Source organism: Sander lucioperca, chromosome 4, assembly GCF_008315115.2.
Source record: "Sander lucioperca isolate FBNREF2018 chromosome 4, SLUC_FBN_1.2, whole genome shotgun sequence".
Classification (NCBI taxonomy): domain Eukaryota; kingdom Metazoa; phylum Chordata; class Actinopteri; order Perciformes; family Percidae; genus Sander; species Sander lucioperca.
The window spans coordinates 42,978,211-42,993,408 of NC_050176.1; the positions used below are offsets into that span (position 1 = coordinate 42,978,211).

The 15,198-nt window shown below is 47.4% G+C and overlaps 2 protein-coding genes across 4 annotated transcripts in view; both read right to left on the reverse strand.

The window, feature by feature from the left end:
* Positions 1–319: 319 nt before the first annotated feature.
* On the reverse strand, positions 320–2,456 carry LOC118494894 (E3 ubiquitin-protein ligase TRIM21-like). Of its 2 annotated transcripts, XM_036000566.1 has the most exons (2): positions 2,000–2,456; positions 320–1,741 (listed from the first exon to the last, which is right to left on the reverse strand). In XM_036000566.1, the coding sequence occupies exons 1-2, from the start codon at positions 2,330–2,332 to the stop codon at positions 671–673; spliced, it is 1,404 nt and encodes a 467-aa protein (XP_035856459.1). In that variant the 5' UTR covers positions 2,333–2,456; the 3' UTR covers positions 320–670. The 2 variants fall into 2 exon arrangements, with proteins under 2 accessions (XP_035856459.1, XP_035856458.1); XM_036000565.1 differs by having other exon boundaries at positions 320–2,456.
* Positions 2,457–7,705: 5,249 nt separating this feature from the next.
* The window catches only part of rbm34 (RNA binding motif protein 34), a 12,576-nt gene continuing 5,083 nt past the window's right edge, over positions 7,706–15,198 (reverse strand). Inside the window, exons 4-12 of one of the 2 annotated variants that reach the window (XM_036000179.1) lie at positions 13,611–13,830; positions 12,659–12,718; positions 12,482–12,525; positions 12,297–12,380; positions 10,838–10,901; positions 10,694–10,736; positions 10,235–10,353; positions 8,289–8,682; positions 7,706–7,780 (exon numbers count right to left, since the gene is read on the reverse strand). In XM_036000179.1, coding sequence (XP_035856072.1) covers positions 8,332–8,682; positions 10,235–10,353; positions 10,694–10,736; positions 10,838–10,901; positions 12,297–12,380; positions 12,482–12,525; positions 12,659–12,718; positions 13,611–13,830 — 985 coding nt within the window. In that variant the 3' untranslated portion in view covers positions 7,706–7,780; positions 8,289–8,331. Of the gene's footprint in view, positions 7,781–8,198; positions 8,683–10,234; positions 10,354–10,693; positions 10,737–10,837; positions 10,902–12,296; positions 12,381–12,481; positions 12,526–12,658; positions 12,719–13,610; positions 13,831–15,198 lie in introns of those variants that run through there. The other variant, XM_036000178.1, reaches the window with a different exon arrangement.

Sequence of the window (15,198 nt, forward strand, 5' to 3'; positions counted from 1 at the left end):
AGACACTACCCTGAAAACACATCGTTGTGTCAGTAGATGTGCTGGTTGTTTGTGTGACGGAGGCGGGCGCGCCCAGCAACCATCCCAAAAAAATACTTCTAATACGTCTCTGAAACAAAGCGAGCACTCAGAAGAATAGTAAAATGTATATTATATATGTTGCATGTTACATTTCCATTGTTTAGAAACCAAAGCCAGCTCCATTTTTCCTTTTCTGTTTCCACGGTGACTTCTGCCTCCTTTCCTCTGGGAAAACACGACCACGTTGCATTGTGGGATACGGGAGTAACATGTAGGGTACATCGTATGTTCACTCAAATTAGCAGTGCATTGTGGGTATTTGATAGTGGACTATATAGTGAATGAAATTAACCGCAGTGAATTTGAACACCACTACAAAATGGCGAACACACTACATAGTGCACTATTTCTGAGATAGGGAACGTTTTCAAACACAGCTACTGATGAACTTTGTCCATTAACTTTTTATACCCAGTATTATAAATGACTACAGACATGTAAAAGGCCTAATGGCACATTCACATAGGATGCAAAGATTCACATTGTGCTGCATTACTTGTAGAAATTTTATCGGTATCAGTTGTGTTTCTTGACAATATGTACATTTGTTTTCCTTGAATGAAAATAAGTCAATACATGAAATAAGATCTTAATAGCCACAATCGTACATATTGACAGGTGAGATGATCAGAGGTGCAGAGTTGTTCATTGATTCATAATCAGTACCAGGACTGAAGTATGGGAAGAGTTTCTCAGTGAAGGAGCAGCCAGTAAAGGAGTAGATAAGAGCTACAGTATCTACGTCATAAAAGGAGACCAGACCCTCCTCATAATCCACAAACACCCCCACCTTCTGAGGCCGAGACTTCCGAAAGAGAGGGACTGAAGGGTCTTCAAGAGCTTCGTACTCATTTCCATTTCTCAACCATATCGTCCAGTAACCACCCTCAGGACTCAGTGTGATGTCTCCCTTCCTGTTGATCGACTCTCTGGCCACTCCTAAATCCCATTCAGTCTTTCCTTTAACTTGAACCTCAAAGTAAAAGCTGCCTGAAGAGAAACTCTGCTTTCCTAAAACACAATTAGAATCAGCAAATCTCTCTGGGTTGTCTGGAACATTCTTCTTTAGATCACTATTACTCACTTGTTTCCCATCATCAGACAGGAAGAGATAGGGATGTGCTGTATCAGGATCAAGAGTCACATCCACTGCACAAAGCTGGACCCTCCACAGCTCTGTTTGGAGCAGCTTGGTAGTCTCTTCACCAAGGGTCTCCTCGAGTTTTGCCACAGCTCTCGCCGCAATCCCTTCATATGACTCTGACAAAAAGCTGACTTCTGTCCAAGACTTGGTGGGTGGTTGGTGGTTGGTGTTTAGGGACTGGACACTCTGGAGAAGATGGAGGTGGTCTTCAGAGCGTGAGAGCTGCTCCACCTCTGTTCTTCTCTTTTTCAGCTCAGAGATTTCTTCTTCCAGCTCTTTGACGAAAGCTTCAGCCTTTCTTTTTGTTATTTTCTGCTTCTCTTCTACTGCTTTGATGAGATTGGCCTGACCTCTCTCAACAGACTCCTTCAGAGAAGTGAAGACCTGAACACCTTCTGCTAGCGCTATGTCTGCACATTCCTCACTGAGGTCGGCTAAGTCTTTGACCTTCTGAATCTTCAGTCGTCTCTTCTGGATCATCTGCTGAATTTCAGCCTCTGTCTTCCCCAGCTCTGCCTTCTTTCCTTCATATCCTTCTTTCAGAGGAACAACATCATGCGTCTTGTGATCTAAAACAGTGCAGAGCATGCAGACACATGTCTGGTCGGTCTTACAGAACAGCTCCAGAGGTTTATCGTGCTTCGTACACATCCTGCCTTCCAGGTTCTCCACAGGGTCGATCAGCTGATGTCTTTTCAGCCCTGACATTGTCAGATGATGCTCCAGGTGAGTCTCACAGTAGGAGACCAGACACACCAGGCAGGACTTCAGGGCCTTCAGTTTGGTTCCAGTGCAGACGTCACAGGGAACTTCTCCTGGTTTGGACACTTGTTGCTCTGAGCTGCTGCTGCTGGCTTTCTGTTGAGCTGACTGTCTGAACTGAGCAACCATCTCAGAGATGAAAGTGTTGACTCTCAAATCAGGTCTGGTGGTAAAACCCTCCTTACACATTGGACACAGATACTGGTCATTGGTATTCCAGTGTTCAGTGATGCAGTTTTTGCAGAAGTTGTGTCCACATGATGTAGTCACAGGATCAGTGAACACATCCAGACAGATGGAGCACAGAAACTGATCTTCAGATTGCAGGTAGTTTGCAGCAGCCATATCTACACATGTAGGGTGGGAGAGAACAAAAACATTTTATTCAAAATACAGTTTTAGTTATTTGCTGAAAAAGAAACATGTGCCTTAACTGTCCTGTTAAGCATAACTTATTGTAGCAACAGCCCACATTTCCCATCATGCCTATTTGAGTAGTTTAAGTGTTCCGTCTTAGGGTTGGGCGATAGGGAGAAAATCAGATATCACGATCCTATTCCGTTTCATGTTCCAAAACCCAGATGTTGCTTTTTGCTGTTGCTTGTTTAGTTCTTACCATCAGGGAGTAGGCTGGTACGTTTCTTAAACCCAGCTGTATTTTGTTACTGTGTTTTTGAGTTTGTGTTCACTGTCATTAAAGGCTTGACATCACTAAAGGCCCTGACACACCAAACCGACAGCCGCCGACTACTGCAGACGACGGCCACCTGTGGCGTCGTCTCTCGTCGGCCCTCGTTGCCTTTGTCTTGACCAAAAAGCATTGGAACACACCACACAGACTACAGCTGATGGCCAAGTACCACGTATGTTTTGCGCATTCGTGCAAGGAATTAACTCCCCATACCAGCAGGTGGTGGTAATCTATTCATCATTCAACAAGGGAAACCAGATACCTTTGCTATGATACCCACAACATACAGCGTCTGCTCTAGCAGCAGCAGAACCAAACAGAGCCTACGGCCCCTCTGCTTCACTCCCCGCCGGGAAGACAGCGGTACCGGGAGATGGCTAACTGACCTGTGCCTCTCCCAGGCTGTCATCCGTTCTCTCGGCATAGAAGTCTCCCTACAGTTGGAGCGGCGTGGAGTGGAGCGACCGAACAGCCGGCTGCTGGCTTGTTGGCTAACGTTAGCTTGCTAATTTCACCCACCCAACAAGGCTTCATCATACACCTGTTACCGAAAATTATCCATCTTCTTCTTCCGCTTATCCGGTAACGGGTCGCGGGGGTAGCAGCTCCAGCAGGGGACCCCAAACTTCCCTTTCCCGAGCCACATTAACCAACTCCGACTGGGGGATCCCGAGGCGTTCCCAGGCCAGGTTGGAGATATAATCCCTCCACCTAGTCCTGGGTCTTCCCCGAGGCCTCCTCCCAGCTGGACGTGCCTGGAAAACCTCCCTAGGGAGGCGCCCAGGGGGCATCCTTACCAGATGCCCGAACCACCTCAACTGGCTCCTTTCGACGCGAAGGAGCAGCGGCTCTACTCCGAGCTCCTCACGGATGACTGAGCTTCTCACCCTATCTCTAAGGGAGACGCCAGCCACCCTCCTGAGGAAACCCATTTCGGCCGCTTGTACCCTGGATCTCGTTCTTTCGGTCATGACCCAGCCTTCATGACCATAGGTGAGGGTAGGAACGAAAACTGACCGGTAGATTGAGAGCTTTGCCTTCTGGCTCAGCTCTCTTTTCGTCACAACGGTGCAATAATACTATTACCAAAAATTAGCTAAACTAAACTGTCACTCACCTGGCACCAAATAATGATGTATATCTAGTTGTATGTTATATCTTATGGACATAATACACTAACCAAAACAGGGCTCTAGAGTGAGACCAAAATTTGTAAGGGTGCGACTAAGTTTTTTTCCTAGGTCGCACCGGTGCACCTAACGTCCTCGTATTCACTGCCTCTCCACTAACGAAGCGATGTCGTTTATATCGATATGGTTTAATGTTGCGTTACGTGACCCATTTCTTCTGTAAAGCCGTGCCTGTGATTGGATCTCTCCTCCGCGCAGCCCCGCCCCCATTCACTCACACACGGCTCCCCTGCGACATGCAGACAGACACAGCACCGCCGGTCCACACTGCTGACATTTGTCTACAGTTGTAATTGTTATTAACACAGCTATATATTGTTAAGTATGAGAGGGAAACCTGTATTATAACCACAGCTGCATATTGTTAAGTATGATAGGGAAAGCTGTATTGGTACCAGTGTTTCCGCTGGTAACTCTCTGTTGTTGCGGCTGCCACGGCGAAAAACACAGAAGAAGTTATTGAATGCAACTAACTTCAGTTGGTTGAGTAATAGCGTGAGACGGAGCCTGCTGGACCTGGGCGAGAGATGTGACCCCGGCCACATTATCATAGTTCATAAAAATGCAGCGCAGCCAGGGACGATACAGACATTTCATACACAAGATGTGTGTAACGCCGCTGAACCGCCAAAGCGCATTCGACCCGTGCTGGACGGTCCATTCATAATGAGTCAGCCGCCACTCTGTGAGTAGCATATGCTTCAGTCCATCGCACTCCCCTTCTCTCCCCCTCTCTCCCTATATGAGCTACTGGGCTATCCGGGTCTGTTATTGTTGTTGAAAACAAGTGAAGGAGCTTTCTCAGAGATATATTTTTTTAAATATATCCCAGGCTATTTATTTCAGATAATTTACATGTGTTGCAGCTGTATATTTTCAAATTGGGCAGGAAACCCTGTCTTTGCATTTTATTTTAATCACATCTGTTTTAAGAAAAGAGCTTGTGAAAAGTGGCTTTGACTTAAAACTGAACATTTAGCCCACTGTGTAAATATATATATATATATATATTAGAGATAGAGATATATATTGTGTATCGCCATTCAGCCGAAAAATACAGAGATATGATTTTTAGTCCTGGACTAGTGGAAGATCTGATAATAATCAGTGTGGAGGGGGGGCAGTTTGGAGAATTTGATGCTCGGGAGTGTGGCGAGCTGGTTTAGCCAAGGCCAAAGCGGAAGAAGGCCAAATTACAGGTGTTGGCCATCTGAGGGGCATTTGACAGCAAGGGGACCCACTATAAGACTTTGACATTAGGAATTCTATACAGTATAATTGTGCTTCAAATAAAAAAAAATGTACCAACTCCTTATTCTTGTTTAAAATAATTGACATAATATATATATATATATATATTAATGTATATGGAGCGTGATAAAAAGGTGACCTTGAAATTGTGGCGTTAATGGCGACGCAAGGAAAAACTTGGGTGCACCTAAATTTTGTGCTGGTGCGCCTAAATGAAAAAAGTTAGGCGCACCAGTGCGACCAAGGCAAAAAGTTAGTCTGGAGCCCTGTAAAGGATTATTAGGAACTAGGGATGGGCATGATTAATCGACGATCGATAATTGAAGAATTTCGTCGATCACGTTAATTTGTTATCGATGACTAATGCAGGTTGCGTAACGTAGTGTGAGCCTTGAAGCAATGAAATGAATTTCACCGTGTGGCAGCAAGTAAACATTTGACCACCCGGGGGCGCCACAGGCTACTCAGTTACCTGCAAGTTTCTGTTTTGATTTCAAAAGTAATCATGAAGAGGTCACGGCGAAGTGTGGCGTGGGACCGTTTTGATTTTAAAAATGACCTAGTTCACTGCAAACACTGCGATGCCGTGTATAAGTACAGCACGGCCACGACTCAAACGATGTACCACTTAAACAAAGTACATCTGACCCTGGTTAACGTCGGTGGCCGTGCAGCCTGCTCTCAGTCTCAACCTAGCATCGTGTCTGCCTTAGCACGGAGGAGCTGCGATGCACAGCGAGCCCACCCACCCCTGGATTGCACCCCCACAGGCTGGTGGAAAGTGAACGGAATAAGGTTCCCCGGGCTGGCCAAGTTAGCGCGGAGGTACCGCTGCATCCCGGCAACGTCAGTCCCCTCAGAGCGGGTGTTTTCGGCGGCTGGACTGGCGGTCACCAGGTTGCGGTTGCGTCTGATTTTTGCAGCTTTAGCTAGCAGTCTAAACCTGTCTCGAGTCCGGACCTTTAACTGTCTATGGTCCGGACTCGAGTACTACAGCCCTGACAGGTAGATATTATCTGTATCTGTACGCATTTTGAGCTATCCACGTGTACGTCTACGCCGTATACAGCGAACGGGTTGGGTTTAGGAAAAGAAGAACGGGACGGTTGGCTTTAGGAAGACGTGACACGCGGGACACGGTCCTCGGTCTCCTGGGAGAACCTCCTGTGTTTGACCCATCCACCCCGACCAACCTCCTTACGCGGATTTTCAGGCTTTCATACTACTCGCTACGGCATCAATTCACACACAATCGCAAGGTAATGTATGTCAATGGAGGCCAAATGGCGTTGATAAACACGCTAAAAAGCGAGTATGCATCTTGATAACACGGCAATAATGCCATACGAATTGGCGTGTGATACATACGCCACTTCATGACATCAGTCTGGTTTTAATGTTGTATAAATGTAGGCTATTATATGCAGGCTTCAAAATTAACTTTTTCGTCCACCAGCCAAATGGAACGATCGAATTCTACCAGCCACTCAATAGATCACCATTGTTTCTTTGGCTGGTAAGTGAAGTAAATCTACCAGCCACTTGCATATTTTACCAGCATTTGGCTGGTGGATGGTGCTAACTTGGAACCCTGATTATCTGGCTATTTGAGGGATGCACTGATCTAACTTTTTCATTCCTGATACCGACGATGCAAAAGGTTACTTGAGCTTTGGGTATCAAGTACTGAGCAGATGCCAGTGTTTAATAAATGTATTGATATAATGCTAACCGGTTGAACAGGCATTTGTTAATATGTTATTATATAATTAAAAGTAGCCTACATTAGCAGCCTGGGCTAAACTAGTTTTACTCCATCTTAATAACAACACGGTTTTCTGAACTAAACAGCTTTGGAGTAGCTTAGCTCTTTTATCAAGTACAGTCTTTAACTTTAACCATGTTGCTGTAGCTTAGCTTGCTCCCTTTATTTGTGGGCTAATGTTAGCTTCATTTAATGTAGAATAACAAGTAGGTTAGCTCACTAAACTTTCCAAGTAGCTTGCCTAAAATATGGGAACGTGATGAATATATTCTATATGACATGAGAGGAAGAGTGTGACTTGGTGCCTGAGTAGAGCTGAAGTTTAGTGTCCATCCTGTTGTTGAAAGTGTAAATATGATCAGCTGGAACGTTACTTACCACCGGGGTTTTGGAGGAGACTCTGAGCGGTCTGCACTGCGGTGTGTTCAGGTACACAACCAGACACTGGACAGCTGCACGTCCTCTTTAAACGTTAAAGTTGTGTTCCTGTTGGGAATCCAAAGCGAGCTAAACTCTGTCGGACGAATTCTATCTCCACAACAACAACAACAACAACAACAACAACAACAACAACAACAACCCGCCTAGCACTAGAAGAGGAGACGTGTGCTCCACGTGTATTTACGTTTCCTAAGACGGCGACGGCATGTCCCGCCCTATTCTGATTTACTCCGCTCTGATTGGCTTACCATTGCATTCTTTCCGCAACCCTAACCAATCACACTCCTCGTGCCTTAACGTAACCAATCCGACCAACGAAGGCAACGTGTACTAGCCAATCAGAGGTCGAGTAGGGCGGGACATAACGTCGCCATCCTAGAAAACACACACACACACACACACACACACACACACACACACACACACACACACACACACACACACACACACACACACTCACACTCACACTCACACTCTTTGTTTGTACCAAACCGACATGGCAACATTAATATTCTTACATAGCATAACAGTATTGTAATCAAAGATAGACATTTTATAAAACAGGATTAAGAAGGAATTACAAAGAAAGTGCTTTTGGTAATCATTTCTGAACAGAATTATAAAATCAAAGACACACAAACACACACCAATAACTCAAATAATATTATGAATGAATAAACTGCTCTGGGAACTAACCCCACATTATAAATTATTCTCACTTTAGATAGATAGATTTTTATTGATCCTAAAAATGGGAAATTACGATGTTCCAGCAGCTGAAATATCACACACTTTATAATTGCGCCTAAATATGATTCTATAAATCTGTCAAACGCATGCAGACTGACTGAGAGACTGAGACCAAACCTCTTCTTTTAATTCATTTATTAAAGGGATAACCAGGGAATCATCTCATTAATAGACAATAATACAGAAAATACTAAACACACACACACACACAACACTCCCAAGACATATTACTCATTTCTTTAATGTGGATCAGATATCAGATATGAACGGTCTTTTTTGGCTTTTTTGGCTTCTTCTTCTTCAGTCCTTTCTGTTTGCTCTTTTTGTTTGGATCCACCATCTCTCCTCTGAAGGAGCCCGAGCTTTTGCTCGACCTCGGCTGCGTCCCGGAGAACTTCTTCGGCGACTTGAAGCCTCCCCGGCCGCCTCCTCCTCTCTCCGGCCCCGGGCCCTTCGCCGGGCCCTTGCCGGGCCTCCCCGCGCTCCCTTTTTTTCCGTCCGTTTTGTTCTTCTGCTTCTCCTTCTTCACCGACCTCTTCACCCGGATGGCCCTGGCCTCCAGCTGGCTGCCGTCCAGCTCCAACGCCAGCTGCACCGAGTCGGCGCTCTGCGTCAGGAAGACAAACACCACCATATTCAAACCTGTGGTTTTTTAGTATATACAAATACAGTAATATACACATACCTGCAAACTCAGAAGGGCTGGAAAAGGTGACACATCTCTAACCCCCCCACCCCGAGAAGGAAATAAAGGGAAAAACAACTATTTCCCGGTCCTAAAACGATACATTTAAAACGGTGCGTGAACTGAAAGAATTGTATATATATATTTAAAATGAAATTATTTATTAAAAATGTAATAACAATAACTTATTTCACCAGTAAATTCCTGTTAACGACAACAAAAAACACGGGATGGGAAAAGGATATTTTTACAACAACTATGAATGCACCACGAAGCTGGCGAGGCGACGCTGAGGGCGTTTTCACACATGAAAGTCCGAACCAAGGTCCGGACCAAGGTTCCTGTTTTTGTTCCATTGTAACATTTGATCCGGTAAGTTTTGGTTTCACACTGCAGTTATACAAGCGCACTAAAGATCTCTACGTGACAAAACTACGTCCTGCCGTCATCACATACGTGAGCTGCGTCTCCAGATACTTAGAATTGATTGGTTTGTAGACGGGCTTCCCCGTCCTCTCGTCTCCTCTCTCTGGGTCGGAGTTTTTTCAGCTGACTGCTGATCTCTCCTACTGACTGCTGATCTCTCCTACTGACTGCTACTCTCTCCTACTGACTGCTGCTCTCTCCTACTGACTGCTACTCTCCCCTACTGACTGCTGCTCTCTCCTACTGACTGCTGCTCTCCTACTGACTGCTGCTCTCTCCTACTGACTGCTACTCTCCCCTACTGACTGCTGCTCTCTCCTACTGACTGCTGCTCTCTCCTACTGACTGCTGCTCTCCCCTACTGACTGCTGCTCTCCCCTACTGACTGCTGCTCTCCCCTACTGACTGCTACTCTCCCCTACTGACTGCTGCTCTCCCCTACTGACTGCTGCTCTCCTCTACTGACTGCTGCTCTCCCCTACTGACTGCTGCTCTCCCCTACTGACTGCTGCTCTCCCCTACTGACTGCTACTCTCCTCTACTGACTGCTGCTCTCTCCTACTGACTGCTGCTCTCTCCTACTGACTGCTACTCTCCTCTACTGACTGCTGATCTCCTCTACTGACTGCTGCTCTCCTCTACTGACTGCTGCTCTCCTCTACTGACTGCTGCTCTCCTCTACTGACTGCTACTCTCCTCTACTGACTGCTGCTCTCCTCTACTGACTGCTGATCTCCTCTACTGCCGCGACTCTTTTTGTTTTGTTGTTAGCACCCCCCCCCCCAAATAAAAACTCTTTGGATCCACACGATTCACGTGGATGACATTTTCCCATTCAAAATGGCAATTTTCGCCGAAAAGCGACTAGTTTGCAGGTATGTATACAAACTTCATTTTCTGCCAATTTTGGCAGCCCTGGTCAGTCGTTTGGGTTGATTGGAAGCGGGTCGAGAGTTCATATGGGCCCACACGGATTCGTCTTTTAGGGCGGGGGGGGGGACGGCCTGAAAGACGTGTTTGAGGGAAGCAGCATCTGAGATTATCGTACCTCAAACAGGACGTAGCCGAACCCTTTCCCCAGTCCAGAGTTCTGGTCTCGCACCAGTCGCACAGCCTCCACCGGGCCGCACTTCTCAAAGTGGCGCCGGAAAGTCAGCTCTTTGATCTCTGAGGACGGAAAGACAGACAGGAAGGCAGACACACACACACACACACACACACACACACATATACAGAGACACATACAGACAGTGACACACACAGACACACAGAGACACAGACACACACACACACACACACACACAAAGAGACACATAGAGACACATTGAGACACACACACAGACACACACACAAACATACACACACACACAAACACAAATAGAGACACAGACAGACAGTCAGACAGACAGGCAGACAGACAGACAGACAGGCAGACAGACAGCAGGTTAACTCCTGCCCTACATCCCGACCATCATCGATAGAATGTTAAAGCTGCAGAGAGACTCACCAAAGGAAAGGTTCCCCACGAACACGGAGCGCTTGTGATCGTGCTGTAAGACAGAGACAACGTCACCCAACACGCTCCAACGTCACTACAACTTCTTTCTGTTTTAAACCTAAATCAGACGAGCTGTGATGGCTGGACACTCACCGCCGAGTTGTCCGTCACTCGGTCCACCCGGATGTGGAAGTCTTTCTCGATCTCCATGCCGTTCCTGTCAGCAGAGACAAACACAAGGACACGCTGGTGGGTAGGTGAACGCAGAGCGCCAGGCGGTGAGCAAAAACTGTCCTGTCCTGTTAGTAGTGTCCTGTGGACTGTCCCGGGACAGTCAGACGCTGTCCTGTGACTCCTGGGACAGTCATGGGAGTCACAGGGCAGTCATGGGTGTCACAGGACAGTCATGGGTGTCACAGGACAGTGTCTGACTATCCCGGGACAGTCATGGGGGTCACAGGACAGTCATGGAGGTCACAGGACAGCGTCTGACTGTCCCGGGACAGTCATGGGTGTCACAGGACAGCGTCTGACTGTCCCGGGACAGTCATGGGTGTCACAGGACAGCGTCTGACTGTCCCGGGACAGTCATGGGGGTCACAGGGCAGTCATGGGTGTCACAGGACAGTGTCTGACTGTCCCGGGACAGTCATGGGGGTCACAGGACAGTGTCTGACTATCCCGGGACAGTCATGGGGGTCACAGGACAGTGTCTGACTATCCCGGGACAGTCATGGGAATCACAGGACAGTCGTGGGTGTCACAGGACAGTGTCTGACTGTCCCGGGACAGTCATGGGTGTCACAGGACAGTCACGGGACTGTACTGGGACAGTCATGGGGGTCACAGGACAGCGTCTGACTGTCCCGGGACAGTCATGGGAGTCACAGGACAGCGTCTGACTGTCCCGGGACAGTCATGGGAATCACAGGACAGTCGTGGGTGTCACAGAACAGTGTCTGACTGTACTGGGACAGTCATGGGAGTCACAGGACAGTGTCTTACTGTCCCACTTAAGTGTCTGGGAGGTACAGGACAGTGTCTTACTGTCCCACTTAAGTGTCTGGGAGTCACAGGACAGCGTCTTACTGTCCCGGGACAGTCATGGGAATCACAGGACAGTGTCTGACTGTCCCGGGACAGTCATGGGAATCACAGGACAGTCGTGGGTGTCACAGGACAGCGTCTGACTGTCCCGGGACAGTCATGGGAATCACAGGACAGTGTCTGACTATACTGGGACAGTCATGGGAGTCACAGGACAGTGTCTTACTGTCCCGGGACAGTCATGGGAATCACAGGACAGTCATGGGTGTCACAGGACAGTGTCTGACTGTCCCGGGACAGTCATGGGAATCACAGGACAGTCGTGGGTGTCACAGGACAGTGTCTGACTATACTGGGACAGTCATGGGTGTCACAGGACAGTGTCTGACTGTCCCGGGACAGTCATGGGTGTCACAGGACAGTCACGGGACTGTACTGGGACAGTCATGGGGGTCACAGGACAGTGTCTGGGTGTCCCGGGACACTCCTCAGGACACTGCTAACAGGACAGGACAGTTTTTGCTGCCACTGCTGCTGCGTTTGTGGGAAAGATTCCCCGTCTGACCTCTCTAGCGCCCTGGAGACTCCGTCCTCGTCTTTAAACACCACGTAGGCGTTCATGCTCTGCTTTTTGGGATGGACTTTACGCCTGTGGAGAAAAGTAAACAAACAAACAATGCTCATTCACACAGCAGAGGAGACGACGCGGAGCGGAAACGTTTGGGCAGGCTGGAGTTGTGGTTAACTCACTGGATAGCGGCTACTTTGCGGGACATGGCGGGATCCTCTCGGACCTGCGGGGGACACACAGAGCACAGCAGTAGGTTACTCTCACTCAGTAGGTCTCTGTACCCGCTGACGGGATGTGGGATGTGTTCACAGCCAAACGGTTTGGTGGGATGTTTGTGTGTTGTCGTATTTTTTTACCACAGATCGAAAGCGGATGGACTCGATGGATCCTTGGTCCCTGAAGAGGCTCTGCAGCGTCTGAAACAGGAGCACACACACGTCAGCTTCTCCTGTCTGTCTCTCTCTCTCTCTCTCTCTGTCTCTCTCTCTCTCTGTCTCTCTCTCTCTGTCTCTCTGTCTCTCTCTCTCTCTCTCTCTGTCTCTCTCTCTCTGTCTCTCTGTCTCTCTCTCTCTCTCTCTCTCTCTCTGTCTCTCTCTCTCTCTCTGTCTCTCTCTCTCTCTCTGTCTCTCTCTCTCTCTGTCTCTCTCTCTCTCCTCTATGTGTGTGTCTCTCTCTCTCTCTGTCTCTCTCTCTCTCTGTCTCTCTCTCTGTCTCTCTCTCTCTATGTGTGTGTGTCTGTGTGTGTGTCTCTCTCTCTCTGTGTGTGTCTGTGTGTGTGTGCGTGTGTCTCTCTCTCTATGTGTGTGTGTCTCTCTGTGTGTGTGTGTGTGTGTCTCTCTCTCTCTCTGTGTCTCTCTATGTGTGTGTGTGTGTGTGTGTGTCTCTATGTGTGTGTGTGTGTGTGTCTCTCTATGTGTGTGTGTGTGTGTGTGTCTCTATGTGTGTGTCTCTCTGTGTGTGTGTGTGTGTGTGTGTGTGTGTGTGTCTCTGTGTGTGTGTGTGTGTGTGTGTGTGTGTGTGTGTGTGTGTGTGTCTCTCTCTCTGTGTGTGTGTGTGTGTGTGTGTGTGTGTGTGTGTGTGTGTCTCTCTCTCTGTGTGTGTGTGTGTGTGTGTGTGTGTGTGTGTCTCTCTATGTGTGTGTGTGTGTGTGTGTGTGTTTGTGTGTCTCTCTATATGTGTGTGTGTGTGTGTGTGTGTGTGTCTCTCTATGTGTGTGTGTGTGTGTGTGTGTGTTTGTGTGTCTCTCTATATGTGTGTGTGTGTGTGTGTGTGTGTGTGTGTGTGTGTGTGTTGCTGTCCTGTGCGTACCTTCCTGGTGCAGCTGATGGGCAGGTTTCCTACGAACACCGTCCTCTTCCTCTTCATCTCCTCCTCCTCTTTCCTGGCCTTCAGCCTCTGCCTCTTCATCACCCACTGCTCGGCCTCGCTCTCGCCGCCCGGCTCCGCCGCGGCTTTCCTCTTGCTGCTCTTCCTCTTCTTCCCCGGCCCTCCCTCCTCCTCCTCGTCGGCGTTCTGTAAACTGATCTCCCTGAAACCAGCGCAGAGAAGAGAGAGAGAGAGATGGACGGTCGGTGGAGAACCACAGAGGTTAGCATACACCCAAGAAATATATGGAGAAGAAATGATGGCTCGTAGACGACAAACCGATAATGATAGTTTGAAATGAAAAATTTTAAAAACAGGAGAAAGAGGAAAGAAAGAGAAAGAAGCAAGTGGAAGAAGATGGAGAGAATTGAGAGGGACAGATGTTAACCGTCCTGTTGTTCTCTGGGTCACATTGGATTATCAAAATGTCTGTATTTAAAAAAGAATATGGCTTTCTTTTCCAACCAAATGACAGAGAAAATACCACGGATGGTTCCAGGTTCGCGAGTCCAGTTACGGATTACTGCTTTCACAGAATTTTGAGTCGTTTTCTTCAATTTTATAGCGTTTAAAAAACATGTAAATGGTTTCTAAACAGTATTCGGACTCAACTCTGACATACACCAGTCTGTGATTATCCACCAGCATACGTTCCTCTAATATTTAGTCAAAATCATTCAGAATTTCAGCTTTTCTGACTCAAAAATGAGGTCGAATTTCAAAATCCAACGAGGTTTATTGACCATGAATTCCGAAACATAAGTGTAACACTATAGAGGTAATGAGCTGGTGTCCGTGGCCAAAAGAGACAAAAAAACATTGAAGAAAGTGTCAAAAATAGTGCAAAAGTCAGAAAAACGTGACGAAATCACGGTGAAAAAAAACAGTCACAAAAGGGTTAATTTTCTATTTTGACCCGAGAGGACAAGTGCGTGGGGGGGGGGGAGACTAGCCTCGTGACACCGTCCTGATCTGGCGAGCTCCAGTTTTCCACTCGCAGATCAGTCTGGCATCTTGAGACGGAGAACATTTGGAGCCGTTCGCCAAACCACCGACCAATCAGCGTTGGTTTGGAGGCGGGTTTAGGTGTGACGCAACGAGAAGCGACTGTTCAGTCTAAACAACGTGGCGGCTTCCACGGATGAGATGAGTGTAGCTATCGCGCAAGTTTTATCCGAATTAGAAAGTATTCCTTCATTGAAAGAAGAGCAAAAACCGCCACTGGAGGCTTTTCTCGGAGGAAAAGATGTCGTTGCTCTTCTCCCGACTGGTTTCGGCAAGAGTTTGATATATCGTTGATCTGATTGGATGATTTGGCCCGTCCATCACCAACATAGGTGGTGATAGACAGATGCTTTATCCAATCAGCTAACCAGGATTTTCGCCCACTTCCCAAAAGTTCTCCAACGGAAAGTTCCCAGATGGATACGCCGAGCAAATCCATCTGGCGGAGTCAGGTTATAATCTGGCACATTTACACGTTGGACTCTGTGCTCGTGCTGATTAATAAAAATTAAATAAAAATAAACTC

What these genes read in the sequence shown, in the direction of transcription:
- LOC118494894 (XM_036000565.1), bottom strand. Translation starts at nt 2,332, where the DNA reads ATGGCTGCTGCAAACTACCTGCAATCTGAAGATCAGTTTCTGTGCTCC.